The 17,391-nt window shown below is 42.8% G+C and overlaps 1 protein-coding gene across 1 annotated transcript; it reads right to left on the bottom strand.

The window, feature by feature from the left end:
- Positions 1-552: 552 nt before the first annotated feature.
- Positions 553-10,315, bottom strand: Sfpq (splicing factor proline and glutamine rich). Its single transcript, XM_021160410.2, has 10 exons — positions 9,390-10,315; positions 8,593-8,781; positions 8,026-8,327; positions 7,823-7,918; positions 5,532-5,728; positions 5,354-5,438; positions 4,512-4,629; positions 4,056-4,104; positions 3,853-3,974; positions 553-1,527 (listed from the first exon to the last, which is right to left on the bottom strand). Exons 1-10 carry the CDS (start codon positions 10,194-10,196, stop codon positions 1,390-1,392), a joined length of 2,103 nt encoding a protein of 700 aa, XP_021016069.1. The 5' UTR covers positions 10,197-10,315; the 3' UTR covers positions 553-1,389.
- Between the last annotated feature and the right edge of the window lie 7,076 nt (positions 10,316-17,391).

The raw sequence follows: 17,391 nt of genomic DNA, 5'->3' as shown, positions 1-17,391 counted from the left end.
GATGAAGACATTCTAAGTGAAAGTTCTAGAATGTATAGACTTGAATGGAAATGTAACTAAGAACAAAGCCAAGCTATCCAATTACTTTCTGTACTGTTAATTTTCCTCTTAACATCTTTACACTGGGAAGAAATCAAGCTCCCAACAGTAACCAATCTACTTTATTATCATCAAGTCGGAAAGTCTCTTGCAATCAGCTGACATCATCAAAACATCCCCAAGCTTATGGTGGGAGGAAAGAGTATTTTTACTATGTAGCCTGAGCAACTATCTCCAGGTTTAATGCTACAATAGAAGACTGATATATAAAAACAGTTCAACTCCATAGTGAGATTATTTGACAGTCCTACTTGGTAACAGTCACCACTCGTTCTCCAAGAGAACCAGTATTTTTGGACTACAGACTTTGCTCCATAGAAGTAACACAGGGAGGTGTATGTTAGAGTACATAAGGCTAGTCCTTATTATAGTTAGCTAACCCTTAACTCTTCAAGTTAAAATTCCCGACTAAGTCCCCTCTTTTAAATCACTTGAAGTAATACATGAAAAGGCTTCATGTTTAACAATCTTTAATTCAAATGCAAAAGTTCAGTACAAGCCATTTGTAGGGCTTGGGATTCTTTTAAAAAACAACAGGGAGAAACGCAACAAGATGATCTTTCCATTTTCAAAAAGCTTTCAAGGAAAGAGTATTAGATAGAGCCATAAAGGATCCATTTAACCAAAATAACAAACCCTTTCTCTCACTACCAATAGTTTTCACCCATCCATAATCTTAATACATGTTCCTGAATTAAGACTTGCAAGTTCAACTTTTCTAACATAACCATTTAAAAATGCTGAGCACCAGCCTGCTTCCTATAATGCCAAACAAATCCTAATTACTTCAGTATGCATTTCTTTTTAAACAAGGGGGGGGGGCACCATTTGTAGAAAGCAGTACTTAGCCTCCTGTTACATTTCCCAGAAATGGCATATGCCACTCAAAGGCCTACACACGCTCATGCTTTCCAAGTGAAATACCTAACCTAATGTGCATAGAAGCATGAATAGCAAAGTTGAAGATCAGTATTATAACTATTTTTTCTATTTATTTGAAGCACAGTAAAAAAAAATGGTACACTTTGGAAATTCGGTGGCACAAGGTACACTGCCATTAACTTGAGAAACATTATACAGTTAAAAAAAAAAAGTAAATGAAAAAAAATTTTCTCCTGTTTTGAACACTGCGTTACATAATTTTACCTGCCCAAACAGGCCATTTACAAATATCAGGTCAATAAACTGCTAACATCCATAAAAAGGTAGCTTTCTTACTAAAATGCCAAGAATTTAAGTGGTATCTAAACAAGAAAAGACAAAACCAAACTAGAATGAAAGCCTAAATATCTAAAATCGGGGTTTTTTATTTGGCCCTTCATACTCTTCTCTCCCTCTACCATATCCTGCTGGAGTTCCAGGCCCCATTCCTCTAGGACCCTGTCCACCCACAGGACCCGCACCTCCCTGCCCAAAGCGCTCAGTACGCTATTGGAACAGTAATTAACAGTTCATTAAATGTAGTTGATGTCCATGTGTGTTAAGTAAATATTTTAGAAGGTTCCGTAGTCAACGTTCGTCGATACAATCACCAATGAGTCGATCCACAGGTACCGGGAACATAGAAAGGAAAAAAGGGTAATTTGAAAATTAGTTTACGGTAATACATGCCTTGTGGTATGTTCCCACTTGAGCCATTCTCATACACCTGTTTCAAAGAATAGATCTTCCCTGTAGTGCTAAAAAAATTCAAAAATTAGTGCAGATGTGAAAACCCATTCCAAAAATGAGTTCTACAAAATTCACATCAGATTAATCCACTGACACGATTGTCCAGGTATGAACACAAAGTCATCTCCAAGCCTACAAAGTCCAGTCAGACAAAAGCAACTCGCTCAATGAAGGACAAAGGCCTACTCACCAGGTAGTGGCATGTGCTGCATAAGAAACCGTGTGCTTTTCAAGATCTTAAGACACATCTGCAAAGTTGCAGAAATCTTAAAAGGTTGGAATGAAGTTAATAAAATGCTACCAGACTACAAAAAAGAAAAAGCACAAAAAAATAGGGTTTTTTTCCCACGTAACCGGCACAGTAACTTCATCAAAAACTTATTTTGCCACAGTCTCACAGCATTCCACACTTCAGAGCCATCACTACTAACTAGAGATACATGCACAGTATGTTTCTGCATTGTTACAAGCACAATATACGGCCCACCTACTTCAGAGTCCAGCTTTTTTAGTTTTGGAAAGTGCACTGTCACTTTGTTATGAATCCATGTTTTAGGTTATCTCTCAGAACAGCCTATCATCAAGCTAGGGTGACTGCAGTAAAGCAGTGAATGACTTCATTATCCATCTAGTTTTATGTATTTTGACTTTAAAACACAAATAAAATAAAACCCACATATCCTAACAGCAGAACCCTACACACAGGCACTCCACTTAAAATTCTACTCAAAATAGCCCAGTTACTAATTAATCAAAATAAAAATAAAAACTGAATGAACAAGGCTTTAACTGTTCCTACAATTCATCTTTTGAAAAACAAAAACACTACAAAACTACTTGAACAGACTTTAAATTGTATTCTTTTGAAAGTCTTCAGGTGTATAGCTTCTACAAAAAAAGCTAAAAAGAAAAATTTGAGGCTTCAGTTATATTACACTAAGGACCCAGAAACTGTTAAATGTATAAACCTATGTCTAGACATAGGTTTATATGTCATATGTCATATAGCCTAAACATATGTCAAACTAGTCACCTAATATATACATCTTGTGCCTTCTAGAAAATACTTTTAAGACCAAAATGTTAAGTTCAATTTGAAGAAACCTATCAGTATATCCAGCCATTTATAATGCTTACTTTAATTCTCAAAAGCAGTAGGCAGGTTTTAAATGTAGTCTCACACTAAAACCTTAAATTCCTATTTATAAAATAAATCCTATTGAGCTACAACTGTAGCTCCTTTGAGACAAAAGCCTATGGGTGAATTATTTAGAATCAATTTAGCTACATTTTTTCCCACCAAAATGCAGTTCTTAAGGATCTGTAAAGCCCTACCCCTACAGCAGCCATTCACACCAAAATTCATTTGACTATTTTAAAGCACCTGACAGGCTATCTCCATATAGATAAAGCATGATTGCATCAAGGGGTTCAGAACAAATGCACACCTTCAGTATGCTTCAATTATTGTTGACTTTTGCTACCCTGTAGCAAAGTAGAAACATCAGGTTTTTTTTTTTAGATGTACCTACAGAGAGACCCAACAGGTGGGAAACGACGAGTCAAAACACTAGGCAGTTCCCCTTTTCATGGGCTAGAAACAGAAACCACAAATAAGGTCAAAGGCCTACCTGTCACTCTAACATGCTTAAGACTACAAGCCTCAAGTCTGACTCCTACTTATGGAAAACACCACAAAAGGGCACTGTGCCATTTCTCACTTGGATGCAAGAAAACCATATACAATTATCTAGCATCTAAAATTTGGATTTGCCATGCACTGGAGGTTCAAAAGTGCACAGACAATAAAATGGAAACTACCTGTGTACTTATTGCCAAAGATTAACTCCACATACTAACATAACAGCATTGACTTCTTGGTGGCAACCCTATCTGTTTGGGTTACCACACATAGTTCTACATTGCCAAAGTAGTCCTCAGTATTATATATATTTACACAATGGGGGAACTGAAAGTCCAGTCAGCTACTTTAAAAAAAGAGAGAAAGAGAGAGGAAAAATAAAATACTCAAGTTGTGAAATTAAGAATCTCCTTTGTACTATGTCCCACAGGATACATTACCATGTCGCTTCCCATCATGGAACCACTCATGGTTGCTGGTGGAACTCCAGGATTAGCTTCATAACCTATGCCACCACCACCACCTAGTGGTGGAAATTTCTGGCCTCCTGAACCATAGGGATCTAGGAAAACAAAGACAGTGGTTATCCTAACAGAATGCTGCTGCTGGGCGGTGCTAGCTATAACTAAAGTCTCTCACTTACCTCCCATGTTCATTGTTCCACCACCACCCATTCTCATGTCTCTTTCTCTCTGGGGAGGGAAAAACACAAAAATAAACTCTTAATTACATATGACAGCTATACCATGTACTCGAGTAAAAAACTTGAACACAAAAAATTTATCCAGTGGGATATACTTCTAATTGCAACATTTGGGAGGCAGAGTTAGGCTGATCTGTTTCATACCGATGTAGTGTTATGTATATAGAGAATTCCAGGCCAGCCAAGGCTACTTTGCCTCAAAAACCACAAAATAATTCAAGAATAATGCATGTTTTCCTATGTCATTGTGGCAGTAATGTCCTGAAAACTGGTTAAACTATCAAAACAAACAAGCTACATGGCATTTGATCCAGCAAGATCTGATAGCAGTTTGTACACACAAAACAAAACAGCCACGCTTGAGTGAGTGTACACTTACAATGGATAAAAACTTACTGGATCCATGTAGCCCATCCTGCTGTAACTTTCTTCTCGTTGGCGTCTCATTTGTTCTTCCATCTCACGTTGGCGAATCATCATCTCTTCCTCTCGTCTACGCCGTTCCTCCTCTTGCCTACAAATATTTTTCAGGCATATAAACCAGTGTCATCCATGCATAAAACTTAAGAAGCTAAGTGTGATGGCCCTTGCCTTTAAACACAGTACTTAAGAGTCATACGGGGGCTGGTGAGATGGCTCAGTGGGTAAGAGCACCCGACTGCTCTTCCGAAGGTCCAGAGTTCAAATCCCAGCAACCACATGGTGGCTCACAACCATCCGTAACGAGATCTGGCGCCCTCTTCTGGAGTGTCTGAAGACAGCTACAGTGTACTTACATTAAATAAATAAATCTTAAAAAGAGTCATACAGGAAGCTGGGCGTGGTGGCGCACGCCTTTGATCCCAGCACTCGCGAGGCAGAGGCAGGGGGATTTCTGAGTTCGAAGCCAGCCTGGTCTACAAAGTGAGTTCCAGGACAGCCAGGGCTACACAGAGAAACCCTGTCTCAAAAAAACAAAAGAAAACAAGAGTCATATAGGGATATGGATCTCCAGCTAGTGTCATGCAGCAACACCTGTTTCAGAAAAAAACTACTTGAAAAAGAGCTAAAAGTTTGTCTTTGAATAGAAAATAGTTTAAACTCTTAATGTTCATAAAAGAATAAACTCTAGATCATAATTCTAGAATAGCACAACTCTGGCACAGGCAATAATCTTTTCCTTCAAATACAAACTTGCACTTATTACTTCTTATTTACATGTCAGAATACATAAGTAAAGGCTGAATTCAACACTATACCTCAACTGCATTTCTTTACGTTTCTGCATTTCTTGACTGTGAAGTTCCTCCATGCGCCTTAATTCTTCCTGGCGTCTCATCAGATCTAAACATTGAGAATATTTTAGATTGTTAATGAGGCTCTGGACACTTTAAAATGCAAACTGATCTTTACCAATGAAATCTGAGGCTTTTTCACCTTGGCGCAAAAGATTTGCTTGGTGTTCATGGTAAGCATCTTCCATTTCACTTTCCAATTTGTCTTTAGCATCCTTCATGTTTTTTTCAACTTGTTCCCTTTGCTGTTTTTCCATTTCATCCAAGGACTTCCATCGTTGAGAATATTCATACTCAAATGTGCCATGCTGAGCAAAACGAGGTGGTGTTTCTCTCTCCCTGACAATAGATAATTTATACAGAAGCAATTTTGAGAATCCGTATCTTTGAAATTCCTAAGAAAACTAGAAACCTTACACCTGGGTATGGTTGTTTATGGCTTTAATTACAGCTTCAAGGTATGAAGATCTGAGTTCCAGAACAGAAACCCTAACTCAAAAAAACTAAATGAATGAAAACCTTAGGTACAGCCAGGCTGTGGTGACCCATGCCTTTAATCCCAGCACTTGGGAGGCAGAGGCAGGGGGATTTCTGAGTTTGAACCCCCCCCCCAAAAACAACAAAAACTTTAAGTACCTGTATACCTATTGCCCACTGTTAAGACATTTGTAGAACACGTAACGTAATAATAGAATGCCCTAGGTTTGATCCCCAGCACCAAGAATGGACACAGAAACCACAAGAGGTAGTCTTTTCCCTGCCATATGGTGTTTTTTTAAGGCCCCCAACTTGCAATCCTGTTCAATGGTGTTAGGAAACACCATGAAGCTAATCAAGAATGATACAAGGAGATGAGAGATGGCTCAGCAGTTAAGAGCACAGCTGTTCTTCCAAAGGACCAGGTCTGTGTCCCAGACCCACAAAGCAAATTATAACAGGAGTGGAGGATATGACACTGTCTTTGCCACAGTGGGAATCAGGCACACACAGATACATACACACAGGAAAGCCATACACACATTAAAAACGAAATTGACCGGGGGGGGGGGGGGGGGGGAATGGCACAGTGGTTAAGACCACTCTTCCAGAGGTCATGATTTCAAATTCCAACAATCACATGGTGGCTCACAACCATCTGTAATGGAATCTGATGCCCTCTTCTGGTGTGTCTGAAGACAGCTACAGCACACTCATATAAATAATAAATAAAACTTAAAAAAAAAATAGCGGGGAGCACGGTGGCACACGCCTTTAACCCAGCAGGCGGATTTCTGAGTTTAAGGCCAGCCTGGTCTACAAAGTGAGTTTCAGGACAGCCAGGGCTATACAGAGAAACCCTGTCTCAAAAAAACAAACAAACAAACAAACAAAACAAAAAACCAAACACACACCCACACACACAAACCACTTAAATTGACATTGCTTAAAGAAGGGTCTGTCAACATTTCTTTACCTTTCACCCCCCAACCCTTTGCTTAAGCCTAATACCATCTTCTTTAAAATCCCTCACCCATTTTGAGATAAGGTCTCACCATGTAGCCCTGGAACTAGCCTCCTAGACAAATGTATTAACTCTAGAAATAGTAAGTTATGATATATAAAACAAAGCAAAAAGCCAAGAATGCATGGTGATGTATTTCTAGTCCGGTCTGGTCTACAGAGACCATATGTCTAAAACTAAAGTTAGAAGGAACACCCTCCCCCCCAAGGGCACACAGTGGTGGCACATGCCTTTAATTCCAGCACTGGGGAGGCAGAGGCCACCTACCTGGTCTATAGTTCTAGAATAGCCAGAACTAGGCAAAGAAACCCTGTGGGGGGGTGGGATAGGGATAAATGAGCACAAAGAAAATGATAGAAGTAGGAAAAGTAGAAAAGAGACACCATCTTCCCCCCTTTTCTATAGCAAATTCCTTATCCAGGCTCATTTCCCCCCCCAATAACAAGTAGATCTCATTCAACTTTAGCATTATGTGGATCATATGTGAATGTACTTTTTATCCAACAGCTTCAAGTTATGCCAGATATGGTGGCAACATCCTTATTATTTCCAGAATTCTGGGAAGCAGACAAAGGTGGGAACTTAAAAAAGCAAGTTCCAGGACAACCAGGGGTTTACAGAAAATCCTTGTTCTCAAAAAAAGGAAAAATAAATAAGAAAATATATCCGATAGAGATGTGTATTAAGCATATTCAAGCAACACTGTAAAATGTATTCCTAACACTGGCTTGATGGCTCACATCTATGATCCTGGCACTTGTGTGACGGACGTCAGGAGACTGTCAGAGTTTTAGTCAGCCTAAACACCATAACAGAAAATTCTAGACCAACCAGAAAAAACCAAACTAAAAAGTTTCTAATGTTCTAAAAAGTTCTAAGCAGAATTAGAAATCACTAACTTCTCTTTTAGAGCACCAAAAGCTTAGTCTTACTTTTGATACATTGGATTCTTCTGGGCCAGTTTTTCAGGAAGACCATCTTCGTCATCTAACTGTTCAAGTGGTTCCACAATGACTGGTCGAGGAGTCCTAGTAACAGAAATTATTCCTCATCTTAACTTCCAATTTTATTTAGACTATCCCTCAAAATTATTAAAAAAAAAAAAGAAAGAAAACATGAACTAAAGACAACTTACGTTGTCAGTAGGAAAACACCTTCACTGCATCTTTCAAATGCTTTTCTTGCTGCTGGCTTGGAAGCAAACTCAACAATGCCTTTCCCTGTAGATCTTCCGCGATCATCCACAATTACAACAGCCCTTTCAATAGGACCAAACTGGCTAAAGGCCTCTTCCAAAAGTTCGTTGGAAACATAAGGAGAGAGATTTCGAACAGACAGGGCTGCAGCGTGTGTGGCAAATCGCACCCGAAGCTGTCTACCTCTCATGGGAGTATCATCAAGCTCAGCTTTGGCGATTTCAGCCAAGGCTCTAGATTCCTGCAAATATCAGAAATACTTTTAACAACTTCAAAACTGGCTAGTGCTCAATTTTTTTATAATAACCCTTCCCACTTCTACCCCTTAAGAGCTATCTTCACGCCTCCTCCCAACACCCCGAGGGCTAAAGGTCTGTCTTTGAGGCCCTGCCCCAATGCACACTATTCTGATTTCTATCGATGAAAAAACTTAAAGGCCCGTTAATTCTTCCCATTTAAAAGCATGCCTTCAAAACTTTCACAAAAGGGGAAAAAATTACACTCACAAGCTTAATGAACCCGAACCCTTTGCCTTTGTTGATAAAAACTTCTCCGGGTTCTCCGTATTTAGCAAACAGTCTTTTGAATTCATCCTCTGTGATATCAGCAGGTAGATTCCCCACAAACAACCGACAGCGCTGTGTGTAAGTTTTTTCTCCAGGCCTCCGCAAGAGAGACAAGTTGGCTTTAAATCCCTAATAAAGAAATCGGACGGAATTCATACACCAAAGCAGGAAAAAAAAAAGTCTAGTGGTCCCAAAGTAGGCCATCATGCATTCGTTAACGATCTCCCTTTTTTCCCATGAGGACTACCAGGTTGAACCATATTTGGGGATCCAACAGGATCTCTAACTCTAATCCATATGAAGCAGAGCACACAAAATGCTTTCAAACACATCCGACTCTATCAGCAAACGCCAATCAATACAGTTCTGACTTCAACAAATAGCTCTAAATGCAGACTAGGAAGACAGCACCAAGTTGCCCTGTTTTCTCCCAACAGCAGAGACCTCCGACGTGCACTGGTTGGGTCCCAGGGGACCGGACCGCTAGCCTCTAGCCCATTACCGCCACCACGTAAGGCTGCCCTCCCGCTGGAAGCCAATCCCTAGCGGCCTCCACAGCCCGCCGCGCGTCCGCCCCGCCTGCGCAGGCATGCGCAGGAGCGCTTCCGGCAGGGGACAAAATGGAGGCCCTCTAGGCTGCGGGCGGGGGGGGAAGAAAAAAAAAAAAAAAAACGCCGAGGGTAGGCAGGCGCCGCCATCTTAGGGAAACGGACAGCTTTGCTCGAGAACCCACTCACCTCCGAGTCGGAGATCTTCTCCTCTGTGCGCGGTCCCGGTCCGCCGGGAGGGGGCCCCTGGTGGTGCTGCTGGTGGTAGGGCGCGTGGTGCTGCCGGCCCCCACGGGGCTCGCCGCCACCTCGGTGTGGTGGCTTCGGGTGGCCACCAGGAGCGCCCATGCCCGGGCCACCTCCAGGCTTAGGCCCACCGGGCATCTTGCCGCCTTTGGGACCGCCAGGGCCTGGCCCCGGCTTAGGCCCGGGCCCGGCGCCCCCGGCGGGCGGTGGCGGAGGGCCGCCGGTCTGTGGAGGGGTGGTCGAGACTCCGCTGCTCGGCGTCGACGGGGGAGGCGGTCCGGGGGCCGTGGAGGGGACGGCGGGCGGCGGAGTCGGGGTCGGACCCGGACCCGGAGGAGCGCCGGTGGTCGGGGGGTTGGCGGGCGGAGCCGAGACCGCCGGCGGCGGCGCACTGCTCACTCCCGGCGCCGAGCCGGGGCCTTGGGGGACGACAGGCTTGGATTCCTGCGGCGGAGGCGGGGGCTGTTGATGGGGCGGCTGGTGCGGCGGCGGCGGCTGCTGGTGCGGCGGAGGCTGCTGCGGCGGAGGCTGCTGCGGCGGAGGCTGCTGCTGCTGCTGGTGCGGAGGTGGAGGCGGGAGCGGCGGCTTCGGGCCGCCAGGGCCCGGACCCATGGGGCCGCGGTTCTGGTTGAGGCCCATGCCCGGCGGCGGAGAGCGGAAGTCGTGAAGGCCGCCGCGGCCGCCGCCTCCTCCACGCCGGTGAAAGCCTCCACCGCCGCCGCCGCGACTCCGGAACCGATCCCGAGACATAGCTGTAGTCAAGGGGCGGTCGAGGCAGAAGCGGAGAAGTCGCTCAGGGAACGTGGTTGCCACCTTGCTGAGCACAAAATGGCGGACGACACAAGCTGCGCGCCGCCTTTGTCCTCTTCTTAAATAGGACAGTTCGGCCTGGCCCGCCTTCCCTAGATTGACAGCTCGGACAGCCAATGGCAAGTACAGTACTTGATGATGAAACCTAAGTTTTCCCTATTGGCTCCCTAGTGAGAGGCGGGAGGTAGGGAGGGCTGGGGTTTCCATTTGACCTATAAATGGATAAGAAATTGTCTATACGCCTTTGTGATTTGTTGGAAGAAATTTGAATGGGCATGCCCAGCAACTTTCGCGTGAAATTAAATATCCAGGGCCTTATCAGCTCCTGATAGCGCTGAAAGGCTATTTTCTTTCCTCTTATGAGTAGTCCGCTATTCTTGGCTAACATCTTCGCTGTGCTGTCTCTTCTTCCTACGCCAATGAAGTTAGAGTCAATTTCACAGAGTTTAATCTCAACGGTTTTACTTTTATTGAAACCCTATCAGAGGCTAGCAGATTGGCAAACACGTGAGCCCAAAATTTGGGAGGAGGAGGCACTAGTAATCAGGACTGCAAGTTTATCTTTACATTATCAATTACATTGAGTTAGAAACCAGCTTGGGCTACATGAAACGTAATAAAATAAAAATAATAAAATAAAATAAAAGCCCTGGTTGTTTTGACATATGCCTTTAATCCTAGCACTTTGGAAACAGGAAGGACTCCAAGTTCAAAGCCAGCCTGGGCTGCATAGTAAATTCCAGGACAGCCAGGGCTGCACGAAGAAACCCTGCCTCCAAAAAAAATTAATGAATAAATAAAAGTAAAGATTTAAGAAAAAGGAAGCTGGGTGTGAGTTCCAGGACAGCCAGGGCTATACAGACAAACCCTGTCTTGAAAAACCAAAAAAAAAAAAAAAAAAAAAGAAAGAAAAAGGAAAAAAAATATCACTATTTCATAGCAACACGTTTGTTGTAATACTATAAAATTTGCCATTAGGCTTAAGTGAATGCAGTCTTTGTCCAAGAGGAAAAAAGTAGGGAGAGAGCTGAGGACACAGCCTTTGGGGTTCTGGCTTGTGTGACATGCAGAAGACTCACTTTATTCTCCAGCAGAAGGGTAAATGAGGTATGTGACTCCATGTGTGTGTACAGTAACAATTTACAAGCACAAATCATGGGAGAGGAACATGAGTGTTTCTATTGGTTTTGATTTTGTTCAAGACAGGGTTACTCTGCATAGCCCTGGCTGTCCTAGAACTACCTCTGTAGACCAGACTAGCCTCAAACTCAGCCCTCCACCTGCCTCTGCCTCCCAGGTGCTGGGACTAAAAGCATGCATCCACCAGGTCAGCCCAGATTTCCTTTTTATTCCCTCCCCTTTAACACTTCACAAACATTGGGTTTTAACCGGGATGGGGCTGGTACATGCCTTTGATCCCATCAGGCATGTGGTAGAAGCAGTCATATCTCTTGAGTTCCAGACCAGCCTGGTCTACACAGTGAGTTTCAAGCCAGCAAGAAAGCTACATAGTGAAACACTGTTGAAAAAAAAAAAAATGTTTATGCATGGCTGAGGCCATAACTCAGTAGTAAAGGACTTGAGGCCCTAGATTCAACTCTCAGCCCACAAAACTAATATTTTGTTGTTGTTTTGTTTTTGTTTTATGATATTTAGGTATCGATAAGTATTGGTATGAAAACAACCAGCTGGCAGCATCCCTTTTCCTTCAAATTTCCCAAACCCAATAGTGTTGAGCCAGCAAGATGGCCACATACAGGTCCTGCTACAAGCTTGACAGTTTGAGTTCAGCCACTCAGACCCACATGGTGAAAGGAGAGAACCAACTCCTGAAAACTAAGTTGACCTTGGGGTCCACACATGTCCGCAGATGCATGTGCCCACAAACTACAAGCCCCATTCTTCGCTCAGACCTTGAAAACCAAGGGAGACAACTGTCTACCATGCAGACACAACCCTTCACCCCCAGCTTCCTGATACCTATACCCTTTAATGCCCCTCCTAGTTATTGTGTCTCCTTATTTTTATTTTTATCTCTGTATAACCCTGGCTGTGATGGAGCTCACTATGTAGAACAAGCTGCCCTTGAACTCACAGAGATCTACCTGCCTCTGCCTCCTAAGTGTTGAAATGAAAGGTGTAAACTACACACTTAGCTTTGAAGTCTTGTTTTTTTTTTTAAATAAAGATTTATTTATTTATTTTATGTGAGTACACTGTTGCTGTCTTCAGACACACCAGAAAAGGGCATCAGATCCCATTACAAATGGTTGTGAACCATCATGTGGTTGCTGGGAATTGAACTCAGGACCTCTGGAAGAGGACCTCTGGAAGAGCAGTCAGTGCTCCTAACCTCTGAGCCATCTCTCCAGCCCGCTTTGAAGTCTTATATTCAGGAATTTGTTTCATCTGTCTTAGATATTATTATTGCCTACAAAATAAGAACTTTGTTCTCTCCTCTACACTAACCTGATAAAAATGACGCCAAAAATTCCCTCTCAGAGAGCCTGAGGATGTCGCATTAAATACTACTTTGTCTTGTTTTACTTTCTACAGTTTGGGGAGGGGCCATGCACACACATCTCACACACACAAACAAAAACAAGTGGCAGTCTAAAGTCACCCAAGTGTTATCTCCTAAGACAAAAGGTGTTTAGTCGAAGAAGTCTAATCAGTATACCATAGGAAGTTTGCAATACATTTAAGAAGAAGAATAAGTAAGTAAATAAATAAAATTACCACTCAGGTTTGAAATGTGTAGTGAATTATTGTGCTTGAGAGACGTATAGAATAATTTTCACCTTGAAGCATTCTAAACGCAGGTGATCTTACCATTAAACACTGTACTTACAATACATGGAAATTATGATTGTCCTTTGGATTTAACAGCAAATTGAAGGATTAATCTAGGATATCACTTCATGTCTTTAATCCTAACATCCAGAAATTTATGGAGAATGACTGCAGGTTCAAGGCCAGGCTGAGCTACATAGTTCTTGACCAGTCAGGGCTATATAACAAGACTTCTTCTAAAAAAGTATGTCTCGGTGGTATGTGCCACCATGCCCATCATAAGGATATTTTTTTTTAATCTTTATTCAATCTTTATTTGGGGCCAGAAATATGGCTCACCTAACATTTGTGGTTCAGTCCCCAGCACTGTATATAAAAACCAGCATGGTAATAGTGGTAATTCTTTAATCCTAGCACTCTGGAGGCAGAGGCCAACAGATCTCTTGAGTTTGAGGCCAGCCTGGTCTACAGAGTGAGTTCAGGACAAACAAGGCCATCCAGTGAAACTGTGTCTGAAAAACAAAAGCCAAAAAAAGAAAAAACAAAACAAAACAACAAAAACAAAAAAAGCCCAGCACAGTGGCTCACACCTTTGCTCCCAGCTTTTGGGAGTGGATGCAAGAAGATGGGAAGTTTAAGGTCATACTCGGGTACATACTGTGCTCAGGAGCAAGCTGGGCTATCTGAGATCCTGTCTCAGAAACTAAAAATCTGTATTCTATAGAATCAAAACCATTCGGGTTAGATTAAGCCGGCCCCTTAGGTCTCAAACAAGGCTGGGTGACTCTGCAGAATAAGAGACAAAGCCATTGGAAAGCAGATTAGACCCGGCTTCATTCAACATTACTACCAGCTGTTGGGTATTGGTGCGTTTCTATTAAGCCCTGCCTTATGAGAGAAGAAAAGGCAGTGGGTACAATGACGTTTTAGAGACGTTGTCTAGCCTTGTATTCCAGAAGCACAGCGTCAGAGACTAGGACCACCAGCCTGTAAGGATGGTAAGGACAGCTGCAGCAGGATCACGGGCCCTCTCAGTCCCATCGAGGCACCCAAACGGTTTGTGGGTTTTTAGCAGCCAAGCCTGCCCTGTACTACGTTAGATAACTTCCTCCCTTGAGACACTCAGAATTTTCCTCCTCCCTGCTTTTCCTGCTACTGCCCCACTCCTCCAGACTTTCCAAATATTGTGCACGAACATGCGGTACCAAAGGAAGAGTCGGCACAGCAGTGTGTCATAGCCGCCAGCCTTGGGCCTTGGCCTCCCAAGGCATGTCACCACCTTGTATTTAGTTTTGCTTGTTTTTGTTTTTGTTTTGTTTTTTTGTTTTATCGAGACAGGGTTTCTCTGTATAGCCCTGGCTGTCCTGGAACTCACTTTGTAGACCAGGCTGGCCTCGAACTCCGAAATCTGCCTGCCTCTGCCTCACAAGTGAAGGGATTAAAGGTGTGTACCACCACGCCCAGCTGGTTGTATTTAGTTCTTACAATAATCGCTCACATTAACAGTTTAGAAACAGTGCTAAAATATGTACATACCATAAGGGCAGTATCTAAGCCCTGTGTGTGTGTGTGTCCGTACACACGCATGTGCGTATTCTCGCACATGTGTATGTTTAATTATATACTTGTATATATGTGTGCATGCGCCACCGAATGCTTATGAAGGTCAGGGACAACCCGTGGGAGTCAATTCTCTTCTTCCACCACATGGGTTCTGGGGAAACTAACCAACTGCACTGGGTCAGACTTCATAGCAAGCACCCCAATTATTTTGTGTTTTTGAAACAAAAGTTTCACTCTGCCACCCAGGTTGGCCTTTAATCCTTGGCAATCCTTTCTGCCTCGGTCTCTTGAGTGCTAGGATTATGGGTTTGAGCCAATTGTACCCACTCTGAACTTCTCTTTTACCCAGCAAAGCTCAGGGCCCTGTGGTAATACCCTCAGAATGTACTGGAATGAGTGAGAGAGTCCATTGACTGTTTTTTTGAACCATTGAAGAATATCTCAAGATATCAATTATTAACTTCAGATATTAAACACAGCTCAAGCTGGAGTGTGGTGGCAAACGTCTTTAATCCCAGCACTCAGGAGGCAGGTGAGATACAGGCCAGCCTGGTCTACAGAGCAAGTGGCAGGACAGCTGGGCAACACAGAGAAATCCTGTCTCAAAAAGCAATACATAAGTAAATAAATATATGACTCAGTTTTGAAATGTGTAGTAAATTAATGAGTTTGAGTGGCATATAGAGCAGTTTTCACCTTGTAGCGAACGCAGGTGACCTTACCATTCAAACGTTGTAATTACAATACATGAAAGTTATAATTATCCTCTGGTTTGAGTTTTATGAGGCCTAAAAGGATAGGAAGGGATATAATATGCCTGATGAAACACAACTTTGCTTCCTAATAAATATTAACTGAATTTGCATCTTCAACTGAGCCCGCAGGGCTTGTGAGACCATAGCATCGGTCCGCGCATATTAATTTAACTTTGCAGGTCTCTCAGCCTTCCTCAGACCTTTCAGATGTATCGCCATGCGTCTCTGGAGTTTCATTCATTCCTGAGATTACTTTGTTTGGGAACAAAAACGGGCACCTAACGTTCCAAATTCACCATGTTGCACTACTGGTCAGGAAGTGAGTCCAACTGGGGGCCCAACTAGCAAACTGTAACGGTGCAGTGAAGATCCTCACCACTAGGTGTCTCAGCGGCCATGTGACTTCCTCCATCCCCTTGGCGGGTCAGCTAGCTGTGCACACTCCATTACTCCATTGTCATTGAGACTCCAAGCAAGTAACCTTTCTGAAGGATTGATTTCAACGCTTGGGTCATACTTCCTAGCAGATCTAATCAGTGTCTAGATCACCTATATAAATAATAGAAACAGTGCATTAACAGCTTTCTGTCTCACCGGTTTCGTTTATTTGGAGACAACACGCTGTATTTGTAACTTATTTAATTACTTTTCTATCATCCAAAGAGTTCTTTGGAATGTGGGGAGGGGCAGGAAAGCTTTTCCTTTAAGCAGTAACTTGGAGTGGCCTTTGCGTGGCCTGAGCTCCAGACCTTTTTACTCCCAGAGTGACCTAAAAGCCTTCTGAGACATTTGTATAGTTATATTTCTTTAAAAGCATTTATCATCCTTCAAGTGCTCCTAAATTTACCACTTACATTTTTAAAGGTGATGGGGAAAAAAAATAAAAGCTAGAGTATAAAACATTACCAAATGGAAGATGATAACTCAAAAGACATAGCCTATCTATCTATCTATGATTTTTTGCCATAAGAAAATATTAGAAGCTGGGTGACTCATGCCTTTGATCCCAGCACTCAAGAGGCAGAGGCAGGCAAATCTCTGAGTTCAAGGCCAACCTGCTCTACAGAGTGAGTTCCAGGACAGCCAGGACTACACAGGGAAGCCCTGTCTCCTCAAAAAAAAAAAAAAAGCAATTTATTATTATTAATTATTATGCATGCACACACATGTCTGTGCATGTGTACGCTCACGCCATTGTGTGTAGAGTTCAGAGGACAGTTTTGTGGAGTCAGCTTTGTAGAACTGGTTCTCTTTCCATTCTGGGTTCTGAAAGCCTACCTCAGGTTAGAAGGCTTGCTTCATGGTCAGCAAGCGACTTTACCACCTCCTTTGTCCTTGTTTTTTAATTAATTCATTTATTTAGACAAGGTCTAGCCATATATAATTAATTAATTATACAAGGTCTAGCCATTATTATTGGTTTTAAGTCTGTTTGTTTGTTTGTTCGTTTGTTTAGACAAGGTCTCTCTATGCAGACCTGGCTACCTACGAACTACCAGAGATCCTCCTCCTTGAGAACTATAATTAATTACAAGTGTGCACCATCATGCCTAGCTACAGAGTTGTTATTTCTTTGAGACAGGCTCTTGTGTAGCTCAGGCTAGCCTTGAACTCAATATGGAACTGAGTGAGGTTCATGTTGAATTCCTGGGCCCCCTGCCTATTCCTCATAAGTACTAGGTTAATAGATGTGTGCCATGATGCCCAGCTTTGAATCCAGGCCTTTAAATGCTGAATTATTCTACATAACACAACAAACTATATTCAGTTGGGATTTTTCTTCATACATGGTGTTTTAGTTAGGGTTTTACTGCTGTGAACAGACACCATGACCAAGGCAAGTCTTATAAAAACAACATTTAATTGGGGCTGGCTTACAGGTTCAGAGGTTCAGTCCATTATCATCAAGGTGGGAGCATGGCAGTATACAGGCAGGCATGGCACAGGAGGAGCTGAGAGTTCTTTGTCTTCATCCAAAGGCTGCTAGTAGATGACTGACTAGGCAACTAGGGTGAGGATCTTAT

Source organism: Mus caroli, chromosome 4 (genome assembly GCF_900094665.2).
Source record: "Mus caroli chromosome 4, CAROLI_EIJ_v1.1, whole genome shotgun sequence".
NCBI lineage: Eukaryota > Metazoa > Chordata > Mammalia > Rodentia > Muridae > Mus > Mus caroli.
Note: the sequence above shows the minus strand (reverse complement) of the source record. Positions and strands in the feature narration are given on the sequence as shown.

Excerpts from the sequence above, each read along its gene's own strand:
- Sfpq (XM_021160410.2), bottom strand. The coding sequence starts at position 10,196 with ATGTCTCGGGATCGGTTCCGGAGTCGCGGCGGCGGCGGTGGAGGCTTT. Across the intron at positions 8,328-8,592 it reads GGTTCGGGTTCATTAAGCTT|GAATCTAGAGCCTTGGCTGA; the intron begins GTGAGTGTAATT and ends TGATATTTGCAG. Across the intron at positions 5,439-5,531 it reads AGCAAATCTTTTGCGCCAAG|ATCTGATGAGACGCCAGGAA; the intron begins GTGAAAAAGCCT and ends CTCAATGTTTAG.